At 43.8% G+C, this 22,141-nt stretch overlaps 1 protein-coding gene across 1 annotated transcript; it reads right to left on the bottom strand.

The window, feature by feature from the left end:
• Window positions 1–4,744: 4,744 nt before the first annotated feature.
• LMO4 (LIM domain only 4) lies at window positions 4,745–20,235 on the bottom strand. The gene is made up of 5 exons (XM_049808416.1): window positions 19,897–20,235; window positions 17,266–17,504; window positions 10,175–10,271; window positions 9,652–9,807; window positions 4,745–5,505 (listed from the first exon to the last, which is right to left on the bottom strand). The coding sequence occupies exons 2-5, from the start codon at window positions 17,499–17,501 to the stop codon at window positions 5,497–5,499; spliced, it is 498 nt and encodes a 165-aa protein (XP_049664373.1). The 5' UTR covers window positions 17,502–17,504; window positions 19,897–20,235; the 3' UTR covers window positions 4,745–5,496.
• Window positions 20,236–22,141: the final 1,906 nt, after the last annotated feature.

Genomic DNA, 22,141 nt, shown 5'->3' with positions numbered 1-22,141 from the left:
TAAAATTCTGCGGTTTCTTACTTTTAATACAGTAGCACCGAGAGGCCTCATTAAAAAAAAAACAAACACAAAAAACTCCAGCCCTCGTGGTGTCAGGCCATTGCTTGCTTTCAGTGGACAAGCTAGAGGCGAGCAGGGGGCAAAAAAGCAACATGGGCCACCGGGCAGGACTAAGGCTTACATCCCCAGCTACTGCCTTACAGCCTCTTGCCTCCCCCTTGAACCGTATAGCTTCTTGCACACCAAAAACATTTCTGTGAACTTAACGCTAGAACTATTGTTAAAAGAAACAGAACAACAGAACCCGACTTGTTAAAAAATACCCACAGAGGATGAAAAAAAAATCAACACAGTTGCTTCTGTCTCCGGCAAACGGGACTTTTTTGAGGCCTTGGGCTCAGACATATGACCAATCTACTGCGGGCGAACGAATTGCCGACAGTCAGCTGGGCCATTTTCACTGAGGTTTACGCACAGGCATTTTACCTGCCGTTTGCCAGCGGCTAAGAGCCTGCGCACGCTGGGCGCGTACCGCCGCTCAGCCGGCACGCACTTGGGTTACCCGTTTGCCACCGGACGCAGCAGTTTGCTCACTGGCACTCATCTACCCCGGTGGGTCACACTTCAGGACTAGGACCCAAGCCATTTCACCCCTCAAGGAACATCTCTGAGAGACAAGAACCTGTTTCGAAATGAAGCAACGCTTATCTCATGCATGCCACAGGTGTGATGTCATCCCCTCTGGCAAAGGAACGAGGATGTCTATAGCCTCCACTGTGCAAAAAATGCAGGAACTAAAGTTAACATGTCTCAGACTTTGTGAAAATATGGTGATAATTAAGAAATATAATTACCACTACAAAGTTAATTCCTCTTTGAGTTCTTACAAACAAGTTTTTAATTTGCACCAAAAATTTACATTTCAGATTTCAAGTCAACCACGAACGGCTACAAGCTTGGCTGAGGAATCAAGGCAGTGGCTGGCGGGTTCTGCCAGGCTTGGGGGCAGGAGCACTGTGGCTTCCCGGGAATGTCGCGGGTGAACAGTCACCAGCAAACCCCAGGTGCATGCAGGTAAGCCGATCAGATTGCTTTAAACTGTCTCATCTGTTGTACAAGTGTGAAAATAATAGCCGTGTCAGATAAACTTCTGCTTTTTATTAAAAAAAAAACAAAAAAACCAACAAACCACACCACAACTTATGAGGTAATTGATTGCTTTCTTCTGGTCTTTTATTAGTTGTGATTAAGGAGATAGAGTAGCCCTGTTTACACAGCTCTAACAAGTCAGGACCTGCAGTACGTTATTGGCTTGCGGCCCACAACTTGCAGTCCATTCTCAACAGAATCAATCTGAAGTTGAAAACATCCCCTGTAGGAAGCGTACACATCCCTGCTTATACAGGAACAGAAAACAGTAATAACTTCAGGTCCTGTAAGTTGCAAGTTCAACTTACAGAGATCAGCCCTGACTTGTCATTGCTCTCAGCATGTTCGTGATGAGATCAGAGTGCTTCACGGAGGACTCATACTTTCAACTTGACAAGGGACATAGGTGAGCGTGTTACACTTCACTGTTACTCGCAGCTCAGACTGCAGAAATAAATCGAGAGCTCCTCACTGTTTAACATGCCGTCAAAGCACTGCCAATCTAAAATGGCTGATCAGTAATACTTTAATTGCAGTTTCATAGAAACAAATTGCTATTTAATTGCAATAAGCTCTTCTGTGGCTTAGCTGGACTGACAGTAGGCATACACCTGGTACTAAAAGTAACAAGCAGCAACAATGGTTATCTGGTATTTCATGTACAGGAAGCTCAGGCAGTGAAATCGGACCTGGAACGCATAATTTCACACTTAAGAAATACAATACTTAAAAAAAATATATACATAAATGGTCTGATCTCAATTTTATGTTATTTTAATAGAGCTGTTCAGAATGTAGATCTTTGCAAAAAGCCTCAGACTTGACATATAACTACCAGCCAAAGAATTTGATAAAATATTTAAATTAAAATGATCTTTTGAAATGCCTGATGGTACTTGATAGCAAGTCATACTACGCTGGCATAGGATTTTTTTCCCCTTTTTTTTTTAGTATTTACCCTAAAATTAGGTGATGCAAATTTTATCAGTGTTAACTAACAGGGAAAAACGGAGACAAACTCCGTGTGGTTAATATTCTAAAGATGTGACTTAATTTCATAGGCTTCATTTTGGTAAGACAGTCTCATTTTATATTTCATAAGATACTGCTTAACCTGTTAAAATATTTAAAGATAAATCATGTAGGACTGAAAAGACAGTATCTTGTTGCAAACAGAATTTGGTTTGGAAAGGCTTAATGTCCCACTGCCTGCCAGGATGCGTAAATCTCATAACTAGACAGCTGGATAGGTAAAAACATTAAACCCATTTAGAGGGCAATCTTTTTACAAAATTGTTTCATTAATAAGAGTGACAATTTATATGATTGAGACGTTTAGATGCAGTATAGACAGAGCATTTTATCCAGGTTCACAAGGATGATTTCAGATTAGTAATATTTCCTTTGATTTTTTTAACAGCATTCATTTTTGAAAGTGAGGGAAGCTCTTGCTGAATGATTATTTGTATGACTTTTCAGCAGCACTAAATACAGAGGGTGTATTTCAGCCTCAGTGTAGTAAATGTATGTGATAAAAGGTGAACAAGCACATGTTTTTCCTTACAGATCTCCTAAAAAAGTGATTTTTCACATAAGGACAAATCTAAGTGTTTCCGGTAGCCTTCTATCCACACCTACCGTCCCCATTAGAGTCTGTTTTATTGTCTGAAATGCCTCTGGTTTTAAGAAAGTGTTTTACCTAAAGCAAGAATACTACTTAAATATGTTCTATTGTATATTCATAGCTCCATTAGTCTTCCTCCAATTTAGCACATCAAAGCAAAGGCTTCAACACTTGCATGTGGATTATGCTAACATGAGTGACATTTGTAATCTTATAGGTCTGCAACTTAAGAAATGCTTTTAAAGTAAGCTATTAAATAGGTAGCTGTGCTTTACAAACGAGTCATATAATAGTTTATTTAAAGTCATTAATGAACTTCAACCTCTACATCACTAAATGCTATACTACATTACTTACTAGAAGTTATTAGCTATCTTCTTAGCTCTTCTAGGTTATATTGGACAACCAAAAATCTGTACACGTTAGATTTAAACACTGTACCTTGAGTGCTTATACTGAAAGAGCATAAAAAGATGTCTGCAGTCTCACTAATAACTTGAATTCTATATTCATATGACTTCAAGTGTCTTTTCAAAGATACTGAAGCAGCACAATTTGCAGGACTCTACCTAAAGACTTTAATGCCAGATCAAAAAGCTTAGAAACTTATTTTAAAAATATGTAAGTGCATTTAATTAAAAAATCATACATAGCTTCATTTTAGTGCTTTATATGTTATGCAAGAATTCTTTTGTCTTCACTGTCTGATACTGTACATGATGACATTTTCTTTCCTCTGCGACAGTCCTATTTTTCCTCAAGCACTGAAGTGTTAAAAGAAGAAATTCAGCAGACCTCCAATATACTAGAGGTCAAGAAGTAGAATCTGAAAAAAAAAAAATATCTGCTCTTGGTTGTTTAGACAGACAAATCTATAAATCAGCTTTTTGTGTATCGGCATTACAACAACAATAAGTCAAGCTCACTCCGTAACCAAGCACGCTGAACAGTGAACACCTTCTCAAAAACAGAATTAAAAAAGAAAACATAATCCTGATGTATTTCAAATGTATTAGTCTCCTATAAGAATAGAGTAGCTGTTAATATTGATTTGTTATTAATTGCGGCAAATGCACATTTGCTTGCAGTTTTCTGACTGAAGGCATGCAATGCACAGCCATAGATCCATGATAGCATTCGTACTACAAAAACATGAAAAGTCAGAATTTTTTCTCAAAATTATTCTGCACAGCTCTACCACTGAGCAGCTGATGGGAACATCCCACTAAATGAAGTTGCTCCCTTTCTAAGCTTTAGAGGAGGCCTTGTTGCTTTGGGGGGGGGGGGGGGTGGTGTGGTGGTGGTTTTTGTTTGTTTGCTTTCAGAGAACGGATCATATTTGAGATCAGTTAGTTCTCGGAAATAGCCCAGGAAACATGTTTTTCTTTTCTTAAGATTATCAGTGTTGAAAAGTTAAGTCCCTTACCACAGCAAACATAACTTTATGTTGTTCAGATCAGAATAGCTATTGTATTCCTTTTTATGAATTCTCAATTCTAGTGCTCAGCATGAGGTACAGACCTTTTGTGGTTTTTTATTTTATTATTCTTTGACCTCTTATAGTATATACATACACTCTCATGCTCGCACGCTCACAGACACATGCACACCCTTAACACAGATGCTTCTGCAGAAAGGAACAGGATAGAAAGAGACCACGATACCTATATGCATACCATAATTCACTGCAATATGAATTATAATATACTTGCTGTTACCAGATTTAAGAATCTCAATGAAAAATAAAGATCATTTTGAAGTAGTGCTCTGTATCCTTGCCAAAAGTAACACCGTTAAGTAGTTTAACAGATTCTTTACTGGCATAAGACAAAAAAACCACCCAAACCAAAAAGCTGCTTTTAAAGGTAATTGGCAATTAAGGTAATGACTACCTAAAATACAGTTTCAGAACAATGTTTTGAATGTAGTTGTTAAAAAAAAAAAAAAAAAGCTTCTAAAACCCATACTCAATTCAGTGTTTGTTTTACTTTTTTATTATTTAAATACACCATACTAGAGCAAATGTCTCTGAAAATATCACAAATAAAAGATTTTTCTTCATTCAGCAAATTAGAAGTAGGTGAAAATTTCTACACAGTAGCTGCTATGAGCCTGACTTTTTTTTCTTTTTCTTTTTTTTTTTTTTTTTTTTTTTTTTGCCATGGGAAGTAGCAACATTAGGACAAAAACACTTACATGCATACATACATTGTATTTTACAGAGATACAATAAAAGTGTTTGTGATAGAATATCACAAAAGCCACATCTTTATCTCATGTTCAGTTTGAAACACATTTCCTTACAACACTTAAATATACAAAGAGCAAATAGAATGTTGTTAAGGTAAAACACAGGGTACAAACTGGCCAGTGCCCTGCTAATTGTTAATGAGGGTAGAAAGCAGATTTCAATGCTTCTTTTAATTAGCTTCATTAGTCATCTTCCCCACCCGCCCCCCCCAAGATGTCCTCCGGTGGATCTTTTTTCATTTTCTCTACAGTCTCCCATTAGCCCAGGTTCATGGAGTCCTTAATGTTCATATTCAGTCATTTTAATACACCAATAAATGTGGGAAGGGCAATCAAGAATAAAGAAGGTGCAATGGTATGGAGCTGGCATTGATGCTAGCTACAAAGGTGACTTGTCTACTTGGAGACATGGGATCCATCTGTGATGAACAAAATTTGAGATGAAGGCACGCATTCTGCATTACTCTGACCTTTTAGCAGACCTGTAAGAAATAAAAATGGGTATCTTAGCTAGAATACTAAATTTGAGATAGGAAACTGCAACATGACTGCTTTTGTCTTTTCCTTATTCACTAATCTCTCTTTTATTAGATTACTTTCCAACTGTGACTTGATTAAGGCTTTCTACACTATCCATTCATGCTGCTAACGTTTCAACTTCAAATAGCAAAAAGCAAACACTTTCTGCAGTTTCACTACTATAAAGAGCGGGGGGTGAGGGGGCGGGCAGGGGGGAAGACAACAATAAATAAGTGTACTTTCTGGTAACAAATTGTACAGTGAATAAGGTGGGTTTTCTGGGCCCCTTTTAAAAGGGAAGAAACATTATGCCATGCCTTTGAAGAAGCCAGCAATATGATCTTACAATTGGAAGAAATAGTGTTGTAAAGCAAATAAGAAGTACAGCCAATATCCTCCCAAGGCAACTTTGGTTAATATGCTGCATTGCACAAGAGCTAAATATAGATATTTCAGGATTTGCCCCCCCCCCCCCCCAATTTAAAATTCCTCATCTGGTATGTTAGTTAATGTTACATAAACATTTTAATATATGAAGTCAAACACGCGCTTTCACACTGGTGTTAATGAATTGCGATAATTAAAAGTGTCTAACTCAATAAAAATCTAAACTTTCATGGATAAAATAGAAATTATCATCCATAGTCTTCAAATACAATCTGTTTGCAATTACCAAAATGAAATAATATATATTAGATTTTTATGGTTTTTAAATGACATTTTGCGCTTCCCAGGAAGTTCTTTTTCACCCTTTCTCTAAGTTACTAAAAGCCTGAGGTCTATTAGTAACTGCAACCCCCCACTTTCAAGCTAATTAAAGTAGTAGAGGCTTGGAGGTTTAATTCCCCAGAGCTGAAGCTCAGTGTGAGAAAGGTAATTTGTCTGTCCAGAACAAAGATTAGGGAGCAGCCAGCAAGCATATTTAATAAATGAGCATCAAATATCTTCTACTATGGACACAGACAACACCAATTATGTAACTACAAGGGAATTGTTGAGTGATATGTAAACTAGAAGATTTTTAAGATCTTCTCTGAGACGTAATCTAACTCATACTTTATTTAAAAGTATAGAAGCTGAAAACACTTTTGCTACGAACATTGCCAACCAGTGGAAAATTTACACTTTTAGTAGGTGGTAATACTGTTTCAGACAAGAAATACTACAGGAATACTACCACTACCGAAAAAGCCTAGACAATTCTTGACAGTACACCCCCTTCAAATGAAACGGCACACAGGACATCACAAACTAAGAGTTTGCATTTTGTAGGCAAGCAGTACCAAGTTTAGAGAAAACAGGGGTTTTTTTCCAAGTACATAGCAAGTGATGAGAAGTTATAATTTACATGTGTGAATTGCCTCAGGGAAGCAAAAGGCAGGAATAGCCAACATCACTGCATCTGCCTCCTTAAAAACAAAAGCAAGTTTTTAAACTAAGTTAGGTCATGCAATCCTTTCTGCCTGCGCCAATCACCATAGCTATTAACCCATAAACTATATTAAGACAACAGTGAGTTCATAACTGTCACCTTCACATACGCAACAAAAATGTGGTTTAATGCTGGGAGTATCTCTCAAACTCTTCAGTTTAATAAAAAAACCCTGTGGATATTCTGCTATGTCGATAATCTCTAGCGGTAGAATAACCTGGAGACTGATCTTTAATGTTTAGTAAAAAGTACCTGTTACAGCCAACTCCGTCATAATGGAAGAACATTTTTAATTAGTGGCCCTAAAACACACAGCTTTCTGGAAAACATCTCTGATGTAAACATCTTTAGCCTGTTAAAAAGCCAACATATAACACACAACCCTTTTGGCACCTGCCCCTGTAGCTTCCCAAACTCCAGAAATCTGACAAATCCATGAATTATCAACCTGTCTCCTCAACTATATTTCACTTTTCTGGGGCTCAGGTGCTCCGCAATTTCCCTTTGAAAACTGGTAGGAGAACTTACACTATTTTCTAGAGCGATTATATTATAAAGAAAAAAAACCCCAAACTATAATCCCTCCCCCCCAATCTTCTCCCTAATACCTCTTCATTGACTGTAGCAATGCAGTTAATAGTCAGTGACAGGAACTAATAAAAACCTGTTCTCACTATTTTCTCTGCATTTAGCTTATACCAAGTGTCTACAGCTGTGAGCTCTGCAAGCCCAGTCCAATATTACTTCTCTTTTCCATGTTCTATGTTCCTCATCATGTCTACTGCTTTTACTGCAACTAAATCATTTTTATGTTTTGCTAAGGCATAGTAAGAAACTGATAAAACTAAATGACAATTTAGACACCTATTTGAAGTTACATTAAACTTTACATTCGTAGAAGACAAGTGGATAAACCACTCTCTCAGAATGGTAAACCTTTTACTGCAGTGTATAAAGATGAATGGTTTTACCTATATTTTGAAATGGGATACCTACAAATATTCATTTAACAGATTCACTGCTAGCTAGTCTATATTACAGATTTGTTTCATTAAAATTCACAACAGTATAAATCTATGAATCTTTAACTGTATTTGTACTTCCTTGAGAAGAGGCTGCACATTCTCCTCCAATCTTAATTATCTTTGTTCTGCCTAACTATATAGGACTTTTGTACTCAACTCTCTCATCACCTCGATTGACAAATTAAGTAAATAAAAAAGGTCCATGTTTTATTTTGATGTAATTACATTCACTGTATAAGACTTGAAAGAATACTTAAAATTAATCAGTAAATTTATGCACAGAAAAAAAAGCAAACAAAGATATTGAAATGTAGCAACACAACAAAAAAAATCATGGAAATTAAAAACCATTTTGTGTTTTCTTGGACATATTTCTCCACTAACTGAAAGCACTAAAAAATATTCTGTACATTACAGAATAGGTCAGCCTAGCATTTGTCCCAGATTTTTTTAATCTTCCAAATTCCTATTTGCAGACAAATGTTATTTTTTGTGATCCTTACAGACATTAATGAAGTTCCTATTGTAAATCTATAAAGAATTACCAACTGAAGTGTGCACTTTTTGTTTCATTGCAATAACTCAGTGCTGTGTGATTGCCTGGGTTAATGATGAAAAAGTCAAATATACTATCAGAGCTGATGGAAAAATCTATCACCAATCTGAAATTAAAATTCATCTGTGGTCAATAAGATTTAATATCCATGCAAGTGGCGCTGTAAAGAGTAAATGAATCAATGTCATCAATACATAATCAGTATGAAATATGATGTGAATAAAATTATGTGCAAGAGTCATACATTCACTCTTTTCTGGACCAGGGTGGAATGAACAGTCTCTTAACTCAAGGTTGACAGTAATTGTTACAAATTAGGCACAGCAGTTATCAAAATGCACTCACTTGCATAGCTTTAGGACTTATTAAGGAGATTAAAATAGATCTAAAACTATCTAGTTTCAGAGTTACAGGACAACTGTTGATCAGAAATTTTTTTTCTTCTTCTTCTCTGTATGATTTGTACAGTCATTATTTACTCATTTAGCTAGAAACCAAGAGCTATCAACCACAGAGATATACAATCTCTAGTTGAGCTATTAGTGTTACGGAGCGATAAGAAAATAGCACTTTGGTTTTCAAATCTGAGTTATGACATACAAAACAGACAAGAAAATACTTCTGAAAGAGTACCCCAGCATGCTTCCTCAACTAAAACCTTAATACTAAAGTGAAATACACTGGTTTAGTTCAGGAACCTTCTCTTCACAAGACATTTATTTCCACATTAAAGGATCTAATTTTCCTCCCACAGAAACCTGCTCTCTTGTAGCCCTTAATTTCAAGATTATAAAATAAAATACTTCTCTTTGTTAAGAGTTTATATTAATGTATGCTCTCCATTTCACTTTGTACATAAGGAGTTCAACAGCTGTACAGATGCACATGCCCAAACCAAAATAAACTGACTCACCCTATATGTCATATTTAAAAGGTTAGTATTTTCTCACCATACCCCATGCCTAAGTTATTTAAGGTAAGTTCAGTTACTTAAAGGTCTCCTTGCAAGGGGTGGGGAATGTCCACTATTAGAATGAAAAGGAATTGATCTTCATTTAGCTCTAATAAAGCTTATTAGTAATTGTTGAGTATTCACCTTCTGGTCTGGCAGTAGTGGATTACTCTGAAGTGAATTCAAATGGCCATTGATGAGAGCTGTAGGTCTATCATGTTCACAAAATAAACTGCCATTGATGTAGTGAAACCGATCTCCAGGGACCAGGCGATTCCGGCAGGTAGAGCATGTAAAACACTGAAAAAGGAAAGAGACAGCAAGTGAAACTACAGCACAAATTAAGTATGCTGTGGGTTTGAAAATTACACTTCAGAGACTGCAAGTACAGTTGAGATATGAAGCTGCTTGGTTTCTAGTATCTCCAAGTATGGCATTAGTCTTACCTGTTGGGACTATGCAGTACATAACTCAAGTATAGTTTTACCGATTACGAGGGAACAAAGCTACACACTAAGGGAAGCTTCATAATATATACTCATATTTCTAGTTATTGCTTTGCTTTTCATTCATAAGCAGATGCAGATTTTATACTAAAGAAGCAAAGCAGTAATAATCAGCTACTAAAAAAAAATAATAAAGTACATAGAAAAAAAGAAACCCTCACCTTAAGATGATAGACGTTGCCCTGTGCCCTCATGACCAGCTCACTGGCAGGAATGGACTGTCCACAGGCACTGCAAGCACCACTATTTCCAAATAACCTGAAACAGAGGTGATGATCATGAATAATTTGATACGTGGGAGGCTCTAAGCATTTTTGCACATCACTGCAATGGTTTATTACACAACTGTTTTAGACTTCTGACCCCCATCTTCCAACTTGCTTACGTGTCATAATATGAAAAAGTATGGTTTTTGTGTAACAACTGGTAGCTTCACCCTACCTTGGATGTGGTTACACAGGATTTAATCAGAAATATTGACTTACACCTCTAGAAACACAAACAATTCTGTACTACACACATTTTATCAGATTACTGGGTTCATCATAAAAAAAAAAAAAAGATACAATTCATGACTGGAGTTTAAATGCATTGTGTCCTTGAAATTATATGAAGAACTCTTTTGTACTTTAATCATATCTTGAGATATGAGTCATCAAAAGGGTTAAGAGGATTTGATTGTATATCTAAGAAGACATCATGCTCGGTGTATTGAAACTCCAGTAAACCTCCATCAGTGCGGAGTTTCCATTAGAAACTCTCTGCTATCCAGGTTGATATATAATGTGTATGGGTTAACCTTTTCAATCATGGTGTCAACACTTTAGATTTGCCTCTGCTCATCTCTTTCATCCTAACCTTCTCTCTCTCTTGATAATGAAATGCTTGCTCCAACTTCCCTCTATCTGCTCCTGAGTCCACAATTTAGATTACTTCATCTCTGCTAGCAACAAACTGAATGAAATTTCGATTTGAGCAGAAAGTAATTTACCGGGATCTGGACCCATTTGTCATCATATCTCTCTGGGTGTTTGCTGTATCACTGCAGTTTTCCTATGCAATCAAATGAGACCACAACATCTGCCATTGGGGGGGGGGGCCCAGACAGTGGGGGGAGGGGGGAAATAGGCAGAAGAGTGAAGAAAAATATATACATAATTCTTCAAATCCATTTAAAGGTACAACGCATCGATTCAAAATATAATACAATAATGATTATTGAGTTCTACTTTTACAGGCTGCATTAGCTAGAATTAGAAAACCTTTATTTGCTTTTGCGCGCGTCTCTAATATATACAAATATTTATAAAGACTACCACAATCATTTCACAGTAAAAAGGGAAACTGAACTAGCTGGCAGGGTCACAGACCCACTTTTCTGCACGATGTAAAACATAGTAATAGGATTTACAAATTAGCGTATTGGTGTCATAATAAATATTAATATTTGCATCTCCTTCCTGTCCAAATAAAGTCATAAAATTCTGTTTGTGTCAACCTAGGAGACGCATTACAACAGAATACCCGTAATCTGAATGATTGCAGTGTGCCTCTGTATAAAAATAATTGCTTTGAATTTTCAGAATCTGAGCTTGCAGAGGAGGCTTGTCATGTTCAAACTACTAATTTGCTGTCGCCACTTTATTGAAAATAGCCTGTAAGTTGTTATTAAATGTATCGACTGAACGACAGAGAGAGTAGTAAAACTGCCCCTTAAGATGGCTTTTAATAGGAAGCTGAGAAACAAATTTTGCAGCAGCATCGATTTGAAGAGTTCAATCAAAACTCCATTTCAAAACTAATTAGTCTGAGATCCACGACACATTGACACGTTCTTGCAGAATCACAGTGGTTACAAAGGGAAAGCTGAACTAATACATTGTCAGGACCTCCAGCCAAAGGGACTAAACTGTCTGGAAACTAAGGGTCCATTATTAGGGCATCTTCTAAATCAGCACCAGTTCCGAGTAGTTACAGGATGTATTGAGGTTACTTCCAAAGCTTTACGATATGCATTTTTCTTCCTCCATTGTTAGTAGTAATGAAGTTGGCACGTAGAAAAGGTGCATGGGAAGCACTGCAAGAGGAGGTGGCAAGGCACTGTTACTTTTCCAGAGCAAAGATCCAAAAATCTAGGGTGAGGGGGTGGCGACAAGGGCATTGCTGGGTAGGGTGGAGGAAGAAAGGCAAAGATGAACAGACAATGTTACTTGTCCGGGAGAATCTGAACCTGATGAGCAGTCAGTCTCTCACAACCCTCTGTACAACTGCACCACCCAACTGAAAACACAGCTTTCAGAACATTGATCTTCTTGCACTACTTGTCTTCATTAAGCATTCATTTGTTATACAATTCTCTCTGACTAGAAGTGGTCGTACACCTTGAACGTCTGTGAATTCTAATAAATGGAGTCAAACTAATCCAGAGGCTTTCCACACATCTTAGGTTTTCCCTAAGCACATTCCCAGAACAATTCTGTTTTGGGAAGTCACTTCAGCTGAATCTTCTGCTAAAATTCCTAAAAATTACATGCAAAGTCAGAACACCTTTCTGCTGCCTTGTATTATTTACCAGGAAAATTGAGCTTATTTTTCCTTCTCTACTGTTATTGAATGGTTTTGTTCTGTAATACCATTAACAGGAAAAATATTTTATCTTTTAAAAAAAATGTTATTCCTCCTTACCAGTAAAGGAAGTCTTCCACAGTAACTATTCTTTACTGAAAAAGTTGTTTCACATGGTTTCTGAGAGGCTGGAGAGCTAATTATCTAACCAGGGGGACTGTCCAGGACAGTATTTGATTTAAAAGGCTTGAGGCTTTAGGTGCTCAATTAAGTAGCTATCGGTCTCAGACTGGACTTTAATGGGCTCTTTTCTCTTTAACTGCAGCAATGGGTAGAGATACCCCAGGTCAGGCTAATTAAAGCCAGGGGACTCTTTAATTGTGATGACAGAATTGGTTTCAGTTTCCTCTTTGGGTCCTCAGTCCAAGAAGGTCATTAATATTTCAACATTTGGGCAATGCAATCAATCACAAACATCAAGAGGTTCCCTATACGGACAAGGCAGCGCTTCTACACTTAGCAGCACTTCACTGAGCCACCTTAAATTAACTACTCTGTGGTTCCAACACAGCATTCCCCACACCCCCAAACACACAAACGCTCCCGGGTTTTGGTTTGGTGCCTTTTCACCGCCCTCCCCCCTCAGAACTTTCACTAGAGTGGGAATGAAGGCAGCAAGAAACCTTTTCAGCCAAGTTTCCCGTCCTGCTGCTCAAAATTCAGTATCAGCAGAAACACATCTCTAGCAACTTAGACTAACAAAATGAGGTTCTAGTTGTTTCTAAAATCGTGGAGACAGATTTAAGTGCTCTGGTTCTTGCACAACACGGTACACATTTGTGCCCACAAATATATATCCAAGCTCTAGCAAAGAGAAATGCACATCCAGACCTACTGATCCAGAAGCGATTGGTGTTTCTGTACAATCCCTATATTTAATCTAAATTCTGCACTAGCTATATTAAATGTAACAAAGAAAGGCAACACAGAAATTACGCCTGGAGCCAAGTCCATTAAAGGTACTTCAGAATAACTAGAGACCAAGCACCTTAAAAGCACCAGAAGCTATTGATACTTAAAAGGGGGGCTGTGCATAATGGCAAGTGCTGCATTAGAGAAGGGGAAGGGGAAAAAAAAAAAAAAAAAAAAAAAAAAACAACAAAAAAAACCCAGCCAAATTACGCTTGGTTAATTCAGAGTAACAGATCTGCCCCCAAGTGAATTGGAGGCCTTGAATTAATTCTGTTATGACAAATCAAGATAAACGTTCCCCCTAAATTGCATGCGATTTAATTAATTTTTGAGATCCTGGCTTTTTTTTTTTTTCCTAGCTAATAGTTCACATGCTCCTGTGCTGTCATTGTGCTTGAGTGGGCAGACTTCAAAGTGATATTAAATAACCAACTATTAGATTTACCTAGCACGTCCTATTGGAAAAGTGCCATTTAATTACCTAGCCTGTTCAATTAAAGGGACAGCATTCCCTGAATATAGCAGCTTGCCGCTGATTACCAGGGAAATGAACCCGCTGCCTGCCGGCCCCCGCCCCGCGGCGGCGCGGCGCACACGGCGGCTGCCCGGCCCCGGCGCGGCCCCACGCACCCCCCGCCGAAGGGGCCGGGCGGGCGGCGCCCACGCCGCGCGGCGCGGCGCGGAGCGGGCTGCCCGGGGAAGGGAGGGAGGGGCCGCGGGCGCTGCCCCTTTAAGACGCGCCTGGGCAGCCTCCCCCCCCCCCCCGCTTCCCCTTCCCCACCACTCCCTGCTCTCTCTTAGAGGCCAATTTTGTTAATTAAATGTTTTGTTTGCGACGCGGCTCTCATTCATTTCGGACACGTCATTCCGAGCAGATCTAAGCCAGGGACCAGATCTCATTAGATAAAACCTATCAGAACTAAGAGAAAATGGAGGAGACACTAATTAAAGCTTTTAATTGTGCGGATTCGCTGCCACGCTGCTGCTTTATCTGGCATCTTAAGGTTGGGAGGGCTGCTGGGCTGCGCTCCCCTCCCTGCAAGTGCGCTGCTCGCGGTGGGGAGGGAGGGGAAGGCACTGGGATTTTCGCCCCCCTCTCTTTTCCCAGGAACCTTGGCTTTCCGTGAAAGCTGCCGCTGTAGCTCTACGGCTAATTTGTTGTCGCGTTCGGGGGTGGGGGGGTGGGCAGGGAGGGAAAGGGGAGTGGTGTGTTGTTTAAACAACAACAAAAAAACCACACGTACAACCTCAGACGGTTAAAAAGCTCATTAATAAACGGCCCCGTGGTCTTGGCCCGAAGGAGTCAAGTCCCTTTCACCTGGCGCCTGCCGGGCCGATCAATCCCCTTTCTCATTTTGTAAGTCGTGTCTAGCATGCCCCACGTCTCCAATTAAGAACTGAGCCCGTGGCTCTTGCCTGGGGAAGGGAATGTGCCGCCGCAAAAGCCCTACCGAAAATTAAGAGGGGGGAGGATGGCAGAGGGGAACCGGAGAGACTCGCTGCCAAACGGGTGGCATCACCTCCACAACCAAATGAGGCCATTTCAAGCAAGAAAAGGGCGAGGGCCTTGCTCATGCCCGCACAACCCACGTGGAAGCCCGTGAAGTCCGTTTCCAGCGGGAAAGCTCCAACTTAACTCAGCCCTGGCAGGGCCAGACCGTCCTACCCCACCTCGAGTGTACGGTGTCCAGTTCAAGTTTCAGCAAGCATCTGTCAGAGTTATTTTTGCAAGTCAAATTACACAGATCTAAAGAGAAGTCAGGCGATAGAACAAGGAGATCAATTCAAAACCCTCATCTGATAAAGCATCCTATTCATAATCGCCTACATTAAAATAAACGAGTATTAATTTTTGGCAACACAAAACCAGAGGACTGCGATAAGCTTGCCTGAACTTGCCTCTGGGATACAGTGGACGCATCTTCTCTTTTTAATTAGTAGTAATCAGACATGAGGGTTTGTTTGATGGTGTTGGTCGAGTGATGAATCTGTACTATTCAGTGCATCTTAACAGTAGTGTCAATTTTTCCACTTCAAACGAGACTCTTTCCCTAACACCGTTCTGCTCTATTTAATCACAATTCTGCCAGGTTTAGGCTTGTTGCTTAGGATGATGACCGAAAAGCACCACTGAAAACCCCCTGCGTGCCGATTTTCTAGCATTTCTCTCGAAAAACACCCCCCAAACCAGCGAAGCTAAGACTCTGACTCCTCAAAGATACCGAGGAGCTGTGTTTCACCTACTTAACTGACCCACGATGCAGCCACGTATCGGGACAGAGGCTGCACTGTCAGAGTAACCAAGTCCTAACTCTGTCTTTTTAGACTAAGGAGGTCTCCAGGCATATGCACGCACACATTCATTACAGTCCTGATCTGCTCAAATGGAAGTCAAGTTTTACAAGATAAGCAAACTCTAACATTTGGTAGCTGGGGCTTTTTTTTTGTTTCAGTTTGGTTTTTTTTCCAGGAAGGATAAAAGAAAGTGGAACTTTTTGACCATCAGGTAGAAGGAAAAACCTGGCTTAACTCTTCACATTTACTGTAAATGAGAAGCCAGAAGCATTTAAACAAAACACAATTTGTTTTAACTAAGCATTTCTGCTATGCCGGGAAGGTATGGGGCTTTTTGTTGTTTTTTTTAATTACTGAATGTTGAAACAGAACACCTCCTTGAAGCATTCATGTGCATCAGTCTATCAAACCATTTACTCAAATTAAATGTGTAATCCTTCAAAATGCCTCCTTTTAAATTAATGAGTTTAAGTAGCTTGAGTTCACCTGAAAAGATCGTACGGGCACCTGACCTCATGAATTCTTTCTATTAATTATATTAGAAACTCGTTGGAAGGGATACTCTGCGTAATCTTACTGTACCCCAACAGATGCGAGATTAATAAGGCTTAGTTCCCCCTACCCAAATCTGTGGCATTTAAAGCCAACAGCTTCAAAAAAGAAAGAGATGAGAAATAAAGGGCAAGAGCATATCCCTCCTCTCCTATCCCCTGCATTTTCTATACTGGAAGTTAAGAAAAACGTCAGTTCAAAGCTTCTGTGTAACAAATGCGAAGACAAACATCATACCACTGGTTTGGGCTATAAGTAGAATCGGTGGCCCTCCAACTGACAGTTAATCAGCTCTTTCACAAGGAGAACAGAGAATGAGTCATTCTGTTTCCACTCAAAGGAGTTTAAAGGTGCTTATGTAAATATCATAATTAATCAGATACTAAAGGCAGGCATTTCATTATTTCGCACCTCTGCCACAGCCTTATTTAAGCTCTACGATTTTAACATTTACCGTTCAGATATGCACACTTCTCCTTCAACACTACAACAAAGCAGATTAATTTAGTCTCTCTGATTGCTGTTTATTTTTAGTTAGGACTTGTTTTGTGCTGACAAACCACTTTAAAGTTACAGTCGTCGTTCCGCCGCCCCCCCCCCAACTCTTCCCTCCACTTGGCAGTCGCAACTGCGCCCTGGGCTAGGCGCTAGCATCCGCACCCGCACGTCTCTCCACTCCTCATGAAGGAGCGATCCTGAGCCAGCTCACCCCCCCACCCCGCGCGCACCTACCCACCCCGAGAAATAAAGGGGGGGGGGGGGGGGGGAAGGGGGGAGGGAAAAAAAGAAAGAAAACAACAACAACAAAAAAAAAAAAGGCAGGGAGGAAGGGGGAAAGTGGCTCCCGCCAGCCCGGCCGCCGCCTCACCTGATGTAGTCGTTTCTGCAGAGGATCATGCCGCTCTTGGTGTAGCAGGAGGTGCCGATGTCCCCCAGCTGGGCCTGGCAGCAGGAGCACTTGAGGCAGCGGCTGTGCCAGTAGCTGTCCATGGCGTAGAGCAGGAAGCGGTCGGCGATCTTCCCCCCGCAGCCGGCGCACCTCTTCCACGAGAGGGAGCCCGCCGTCACCGGGGGCGGCTGCGAGCTGCCGCCGGGGTTCACCATGGCCTGCGCGGAGAGAGGGCCGGAGGCGGGTCAGGGACGGGACGGCGGCGCCCAGCACCCCGCCCGCCTCCCGCTTCGCCCGCGGCGGGGCCAGCGCCGCTCCCGGGGCCTGGCGGGGGCACCGCCGGGCCGGGCCGGGCTGGGGGGGGGGGACGGGGACGACGCGGGGCAGGCCCGGGGCCGCGCAGCTGGCGGGGGACCGGCCGGCGGCGGGGGGGGGGTGGCGAGCAGGGCGAGCGCGCCCCGCCGCCAGCGCTTCCCCCCCCCCCGCTCCCCCCCCGCTCCGGGCTTGTGCAGCTGCAGCTCACAAGTCAGGAACAGTCCCGGGGTTTGTTTTGCTTATGAAAAAAAAAAAAAAAAAAAAAGTGTGTGAAGAGTGGGGGAAAAAAAAAAAAAAAAAAAAAGTTGTGAAACTGGTTTTTCAGTCTAGGAGAGACTCTGCAGGCTCGGGGCGGTAACGAGGGGCTCGGAACCGGCCGTCCAGACCTCGGGATTTTATTTTTCTTGCGTTTCATTTTGGAGGCATAAAACCACCCAAAGAAAACACTCCAGACTGAGGACACTGGCCCGAATAATAGATCATTGAACTTTAGGACGCCTGTTAACTTCCTACACAAACATACTCAACTTTTGTCTCACTAATCTGCCCTTGATCAGCAGTTTAAATGCTAAAGCTTTGTTACTCAAAAAAAAAAAAAAAGTTTACCGACCATAGGAAAGCAGAAGAATGATGAAGTGCACCGCTCCGGCTGGAGTTACTCTGGCCACCCCCAAAACTGCTACTAATGGCATTTTTACTTTCTAATAAATGCTTTATGCAAGCAGGACAACCGAGAGATAATATAGGAATCAATTCATAAAGCTTACTCTAAACCGATTAATTTGTTGCCTTCAATCCAGAGTCCAACAAACTCCCGGTGTTCCTCTAGTCACTTATACTATAAAAAGATCAAGTTATTTACTGCCAATTAAGCAGCATGTTTTGTCTTTGTCCTTTGTAAGCCGTATGTGCTCATGCCGAGGCATCTGGCTATCTGCTAAGGACCTTCAGACTGATACCTCCAGAGCAGCGAGGGCGAACTTTTCCTGCCACTGGCCCAACTCGGCTGCAAGAGGAAGAGAACTGAGGCCGATTTTAAACACACATTTCCTCAGAAAGAGTACCTGGAGGTATGTCCAGTGACCGCACAATAAACCAGAAAAACTGCACCAATTAAGCTGTAACAAAAACCCCGAGACTTTGGAAAGAAAACCACTCTAAAAGCCATTAGCATTGCATTTATCCGAACGCATCATATACCTTTATGTAAATTGATTTCTGATGCATTTGTTCAAGGAATTGCCTTTTGTTACAGTTTCCAGCTACAGCCTAAATGAATCTGCATTTCCTGCTCCGAGTCTTTAAACCGTTTCCCTACGCTTTAAATCACTTCGGATTTCTTAAAAGAAAGAAAAAGACTCCATGCCACCACCTTAGCCCGTCTTTGTCGAAGGCAAATATATATAAATACAAAACGGGAAACGTTATACTGAGAAAACCATCCAGTAACCCCATTAAGCTAAAGCTCTTAAGGACAAGCAATACCTTAATGCTGATTAAATCTAAAAAGATGAATCAAGAGGACTGACCAGAAAGTGACTCCCTTGATAACTAAGGACGGGCCCTCATCAAGTTTCATTTAGAGTTGGGGGGGGGGGGGGGGGGGGGAGCTTTTAACTTAAATAGGCTTACTCTAGTAATTACACAGCCAAGCAATTTAGGTCCTGGGATAGGAGTCAGTGAAATAGAAAGCAGAGCTGGAAGCTAGAGGCAAAATAACCCCCCCTTTTAACAGCGTCTCTGGTGTTTTTTTAATGGAGACCAAGGGAGGGACAAGCGGAGAGCTGGCAATTTGTAGTACAAAAATGGATGCTTAATTCATGTCTTGGTTTTAATTAGGTGATTCACCGGATTTCTCCTGGATTGAAACAAAAGACCGTGTGGGGGGCAGGAAGGGAACTGGAGAGGAGAGAAATAGAGAGCTCACTTTGATCTTTTCTGCCACTGTTTCAGAACACTGTTTACTACGGGGGAAGCGGGTGCCCCAGCCGCCCCCCCCCCCCCCTCCCCGCGTCCCCTCCATTCACAGCCGAGGCAGGCAGAGCCCTTTCCCGGCGGCAGCTGGAAAGGGGGGGAAAGGAAAGCCGCCCCGAGCGGCGGCCGCCGCCAGGCTTTGTACGCGGGGGCCGCGACAATGCCCGGGGCCCGCGGCTCCCCCCGCGCCTGGGGCGCCCCGCTCCGCGCCCCTCCGCCGCGGCGGCCGGCAGCGCGGGACGGCGGCGGGGCAGGGGGCGCGGGCATGCGACCGCACGCACGTACGCTGGAAAATAAGGGGTAATTACCGGCACTTCTTACCTGCTTCCCCTCTATATTGCAAAAGGCCGGGGAGCAACGCCGCTCGGGGTGCCTGAGGAGGTCTCCTTGCAAAGAAACAAACACAGCGCTCGCCCTCTCTCTGGCTTTCGGGAGCGCTGGAGGGAGCCCCCCCGCCCGGGAAGGGGCAGCCCAGGCTGGAAAAATATAGATATTTCTATGAGAGGCGTCTGCCTGGGTCCTTCCTCCAGCTCTCGCTTCCCGGGAGGGGAGCTGCAGAGCTCAGTCCCTGCCGCTGAGCTGCACACGCAGGGCGCCGCCGCCGCTCGCTGCTGCAATCGCCGGGTAAGTTTGGCAATGTGGCTTCACTTTGTACGGCTTCCCCCCCGCCCCCCCCCCCCCACCTCCGCCCCCTTCTCTGGGCTGTGGCGGCTCCCGAGCCTCCCGCGGCGCGGAGCCGGCCGGCCGCGGCCCGCCGAAGCGCCTCAGAGGAGAGGGCGAGAGCCGGCGAGTTTGCGAGGGGCCGGGCGCGGAGCTGCTGCCGGGGATCCTGCGGCGGCGGCGGCGCTGGCAGGACGCGGCGAGGAGGCCCCTCTGCCTGCGTGAGCGTGTGTGTGTGGAGTGTGAGAGTGCGTGTGTCCCTGCGCGCGCGCGCGCGCGTGGTGTGTGTGTGTGTGGTGTGTGTGTGTCCGTGTGCGTGTGCTCCCCGCTGCCCCTCACACATGTGTTACTGACAGAGCAGAATCCCAACTACACTCCGGCTCGGCTCCGCCGTCAGCCCGCCGCAGCCAATCCGCCCCCGGCTTGTTCAGGCGGAATAATAAAACCTGCCAATCCCCGAGAAGACAAAGGAATGAGTGAAAGGGGAGGAAAAAAAAAAAAAAAAAAAAAAAAAAAAAGGAGAGAAAGGGAGGGGGCGAGGAGGAGGAGGGGAATGGAGAGGAAGGAGGGAGTCAGGTGGGCAGCGGTGGCCGCGCCGCCCGCCCGGGCGCTGAGGAGAGGCGCGCGCGCGCGGCCGTTAGGGCGCCGCCCGCCCCGCTCCGCTCCTGGCCACCAGTTGAGAAACTTGGGCGGCGCGGGGCCGTCCCGGCTGCCCCCGAGCCGGCCGCCGCCGAGGACAGGCCCGCTGCGCCCGGCCGACGGCGTCCGCCAGAGCCCTTCTCGGGCGCTGGGCGCTTTCCCCGCCGCCACGGCGCCGCCGGAGCCGGCGCGGAGGCGCTTGAGGGGAGGTGCGGCTCCGCGGCCGCGGGAGCCGGTCCTCGCCGCCCTCCCGGCGCTCCCCCCCCCCCCCGCCCCCCCCTCCCCCCCGTGCCTGCGGCCTCGTCCTGCCCCCGGGACCGCGCAGCCCCGTCCCCAGGGCGGGCTGGCGCTCGCGTCCCGAGCTGGGGCGGGAAGGAGGCCGTGAGGGACGTGCCCGGCTCGCCCCTCGGGTGGAGGGGGCCGCGCCGAGCCGCCGACTTTGAAGAATTCCCCCGGTGAAACCGTCGGGGAGCCGTCCTTAGGAATCCGCGTCCGGGTACGGCCCTCTGTTATTAGCACCCTGTCAAGGTTTAAAAGGGTTAAACTGCCGCAGTTGGCTGGCAGTTAGCTGCACGGCTTGTCATTTGAGAAGACAACTGCATTTCTGAGGAAGAAGCCCAAGGATGATAGCAAATCAGAAGAAGTAATATTCAGTAGGGACACTTAACATTGGGGAAAAAAACCCCCCACAACCAACCACCCACGTATTAATTGCACATTGTTGAGGCCTAAGCGCAGCACGCAGGCACCGTGTAGCCGAGGAAGACCCTCGATATAACAGACGAGTCTATAAATGTGCGGTAATTAGCGGGTGTTATCCCCGCGAACAGTTACTCCTGCAGGCGTCGGGGGATTCGCCCAAGTGCTAGAAGAGGCTCTTGCCTGGTATTGTCTCGCACGGGGCACACGCACGCCTCTGTCACGCAGCGTACGCAAACCCGCTTCGCCGAGCAAACCGCGCCTGCAGAGTCAGATAAATGATGCATTTCCAGGACCTGCGAAAGAACAGAAAAACTTCATAATACGAGTTTCTCGATTCCAGACGGCTGACGTAAGGAGCAGCCAATGCAGTGAGGACAGTGGGGCTGGCTGGTCAGGCGCCGATGCAACTGCAGCGAGGCAGGGGCAGCGGCCGTGCGTGCACACAGGCTGACGCTGACCTGCGCCGCAGGAGAGGGCAGGACAGGTCCCGGCACCGCTCGGGGGGGGGTACGGTTAATTGCTGTTGTCAAATAAATATTTAGCGGTGGCAGGGTGATTGAATTAC

Source organism: Accipiter gentilis, chromosome 8 (genome assembly GCF_929443795.1).
Source record: "Accipiter gentilis chromosome 8, bAccGen1.1, whole genome shotgun sequence".
Classification (NCBI taxonomy): domain Eukaryota; kingdom Metazoa; phylum Chordata; class Aves; order Accipitriformes; family Accipitridae; genus Astur; species Astur gentilis.
This window is presented reverse-complemented; position numbering and strand designations above follow the sequence as displayed.

Bases quoted from the DNA above. Each gene is read 5' to 3' on its own strand.
- LMO4 (XM_049808416.1), bottom strand. From the start codon at position 17,501: ATGGTGAACCCCGGCGGCAGCTCGCAGCCGCCCCCGGTGACGGCGGGC. The intron at 10,272-17,265 runs GTGAGGCGGCGG...CCTCTGTTTCAG, and splicing joins TGCAGAAACGACTACATCAG to GTTATTTGGAAATAGTGGTG. The intron at 9,808-10,174 runs GTGAGGGTTTCT...TTCCTTTTTCAG, and splicing joins GCAACGTCTATCATCTTAAG to TGTTTTACATGCTCTACCTG.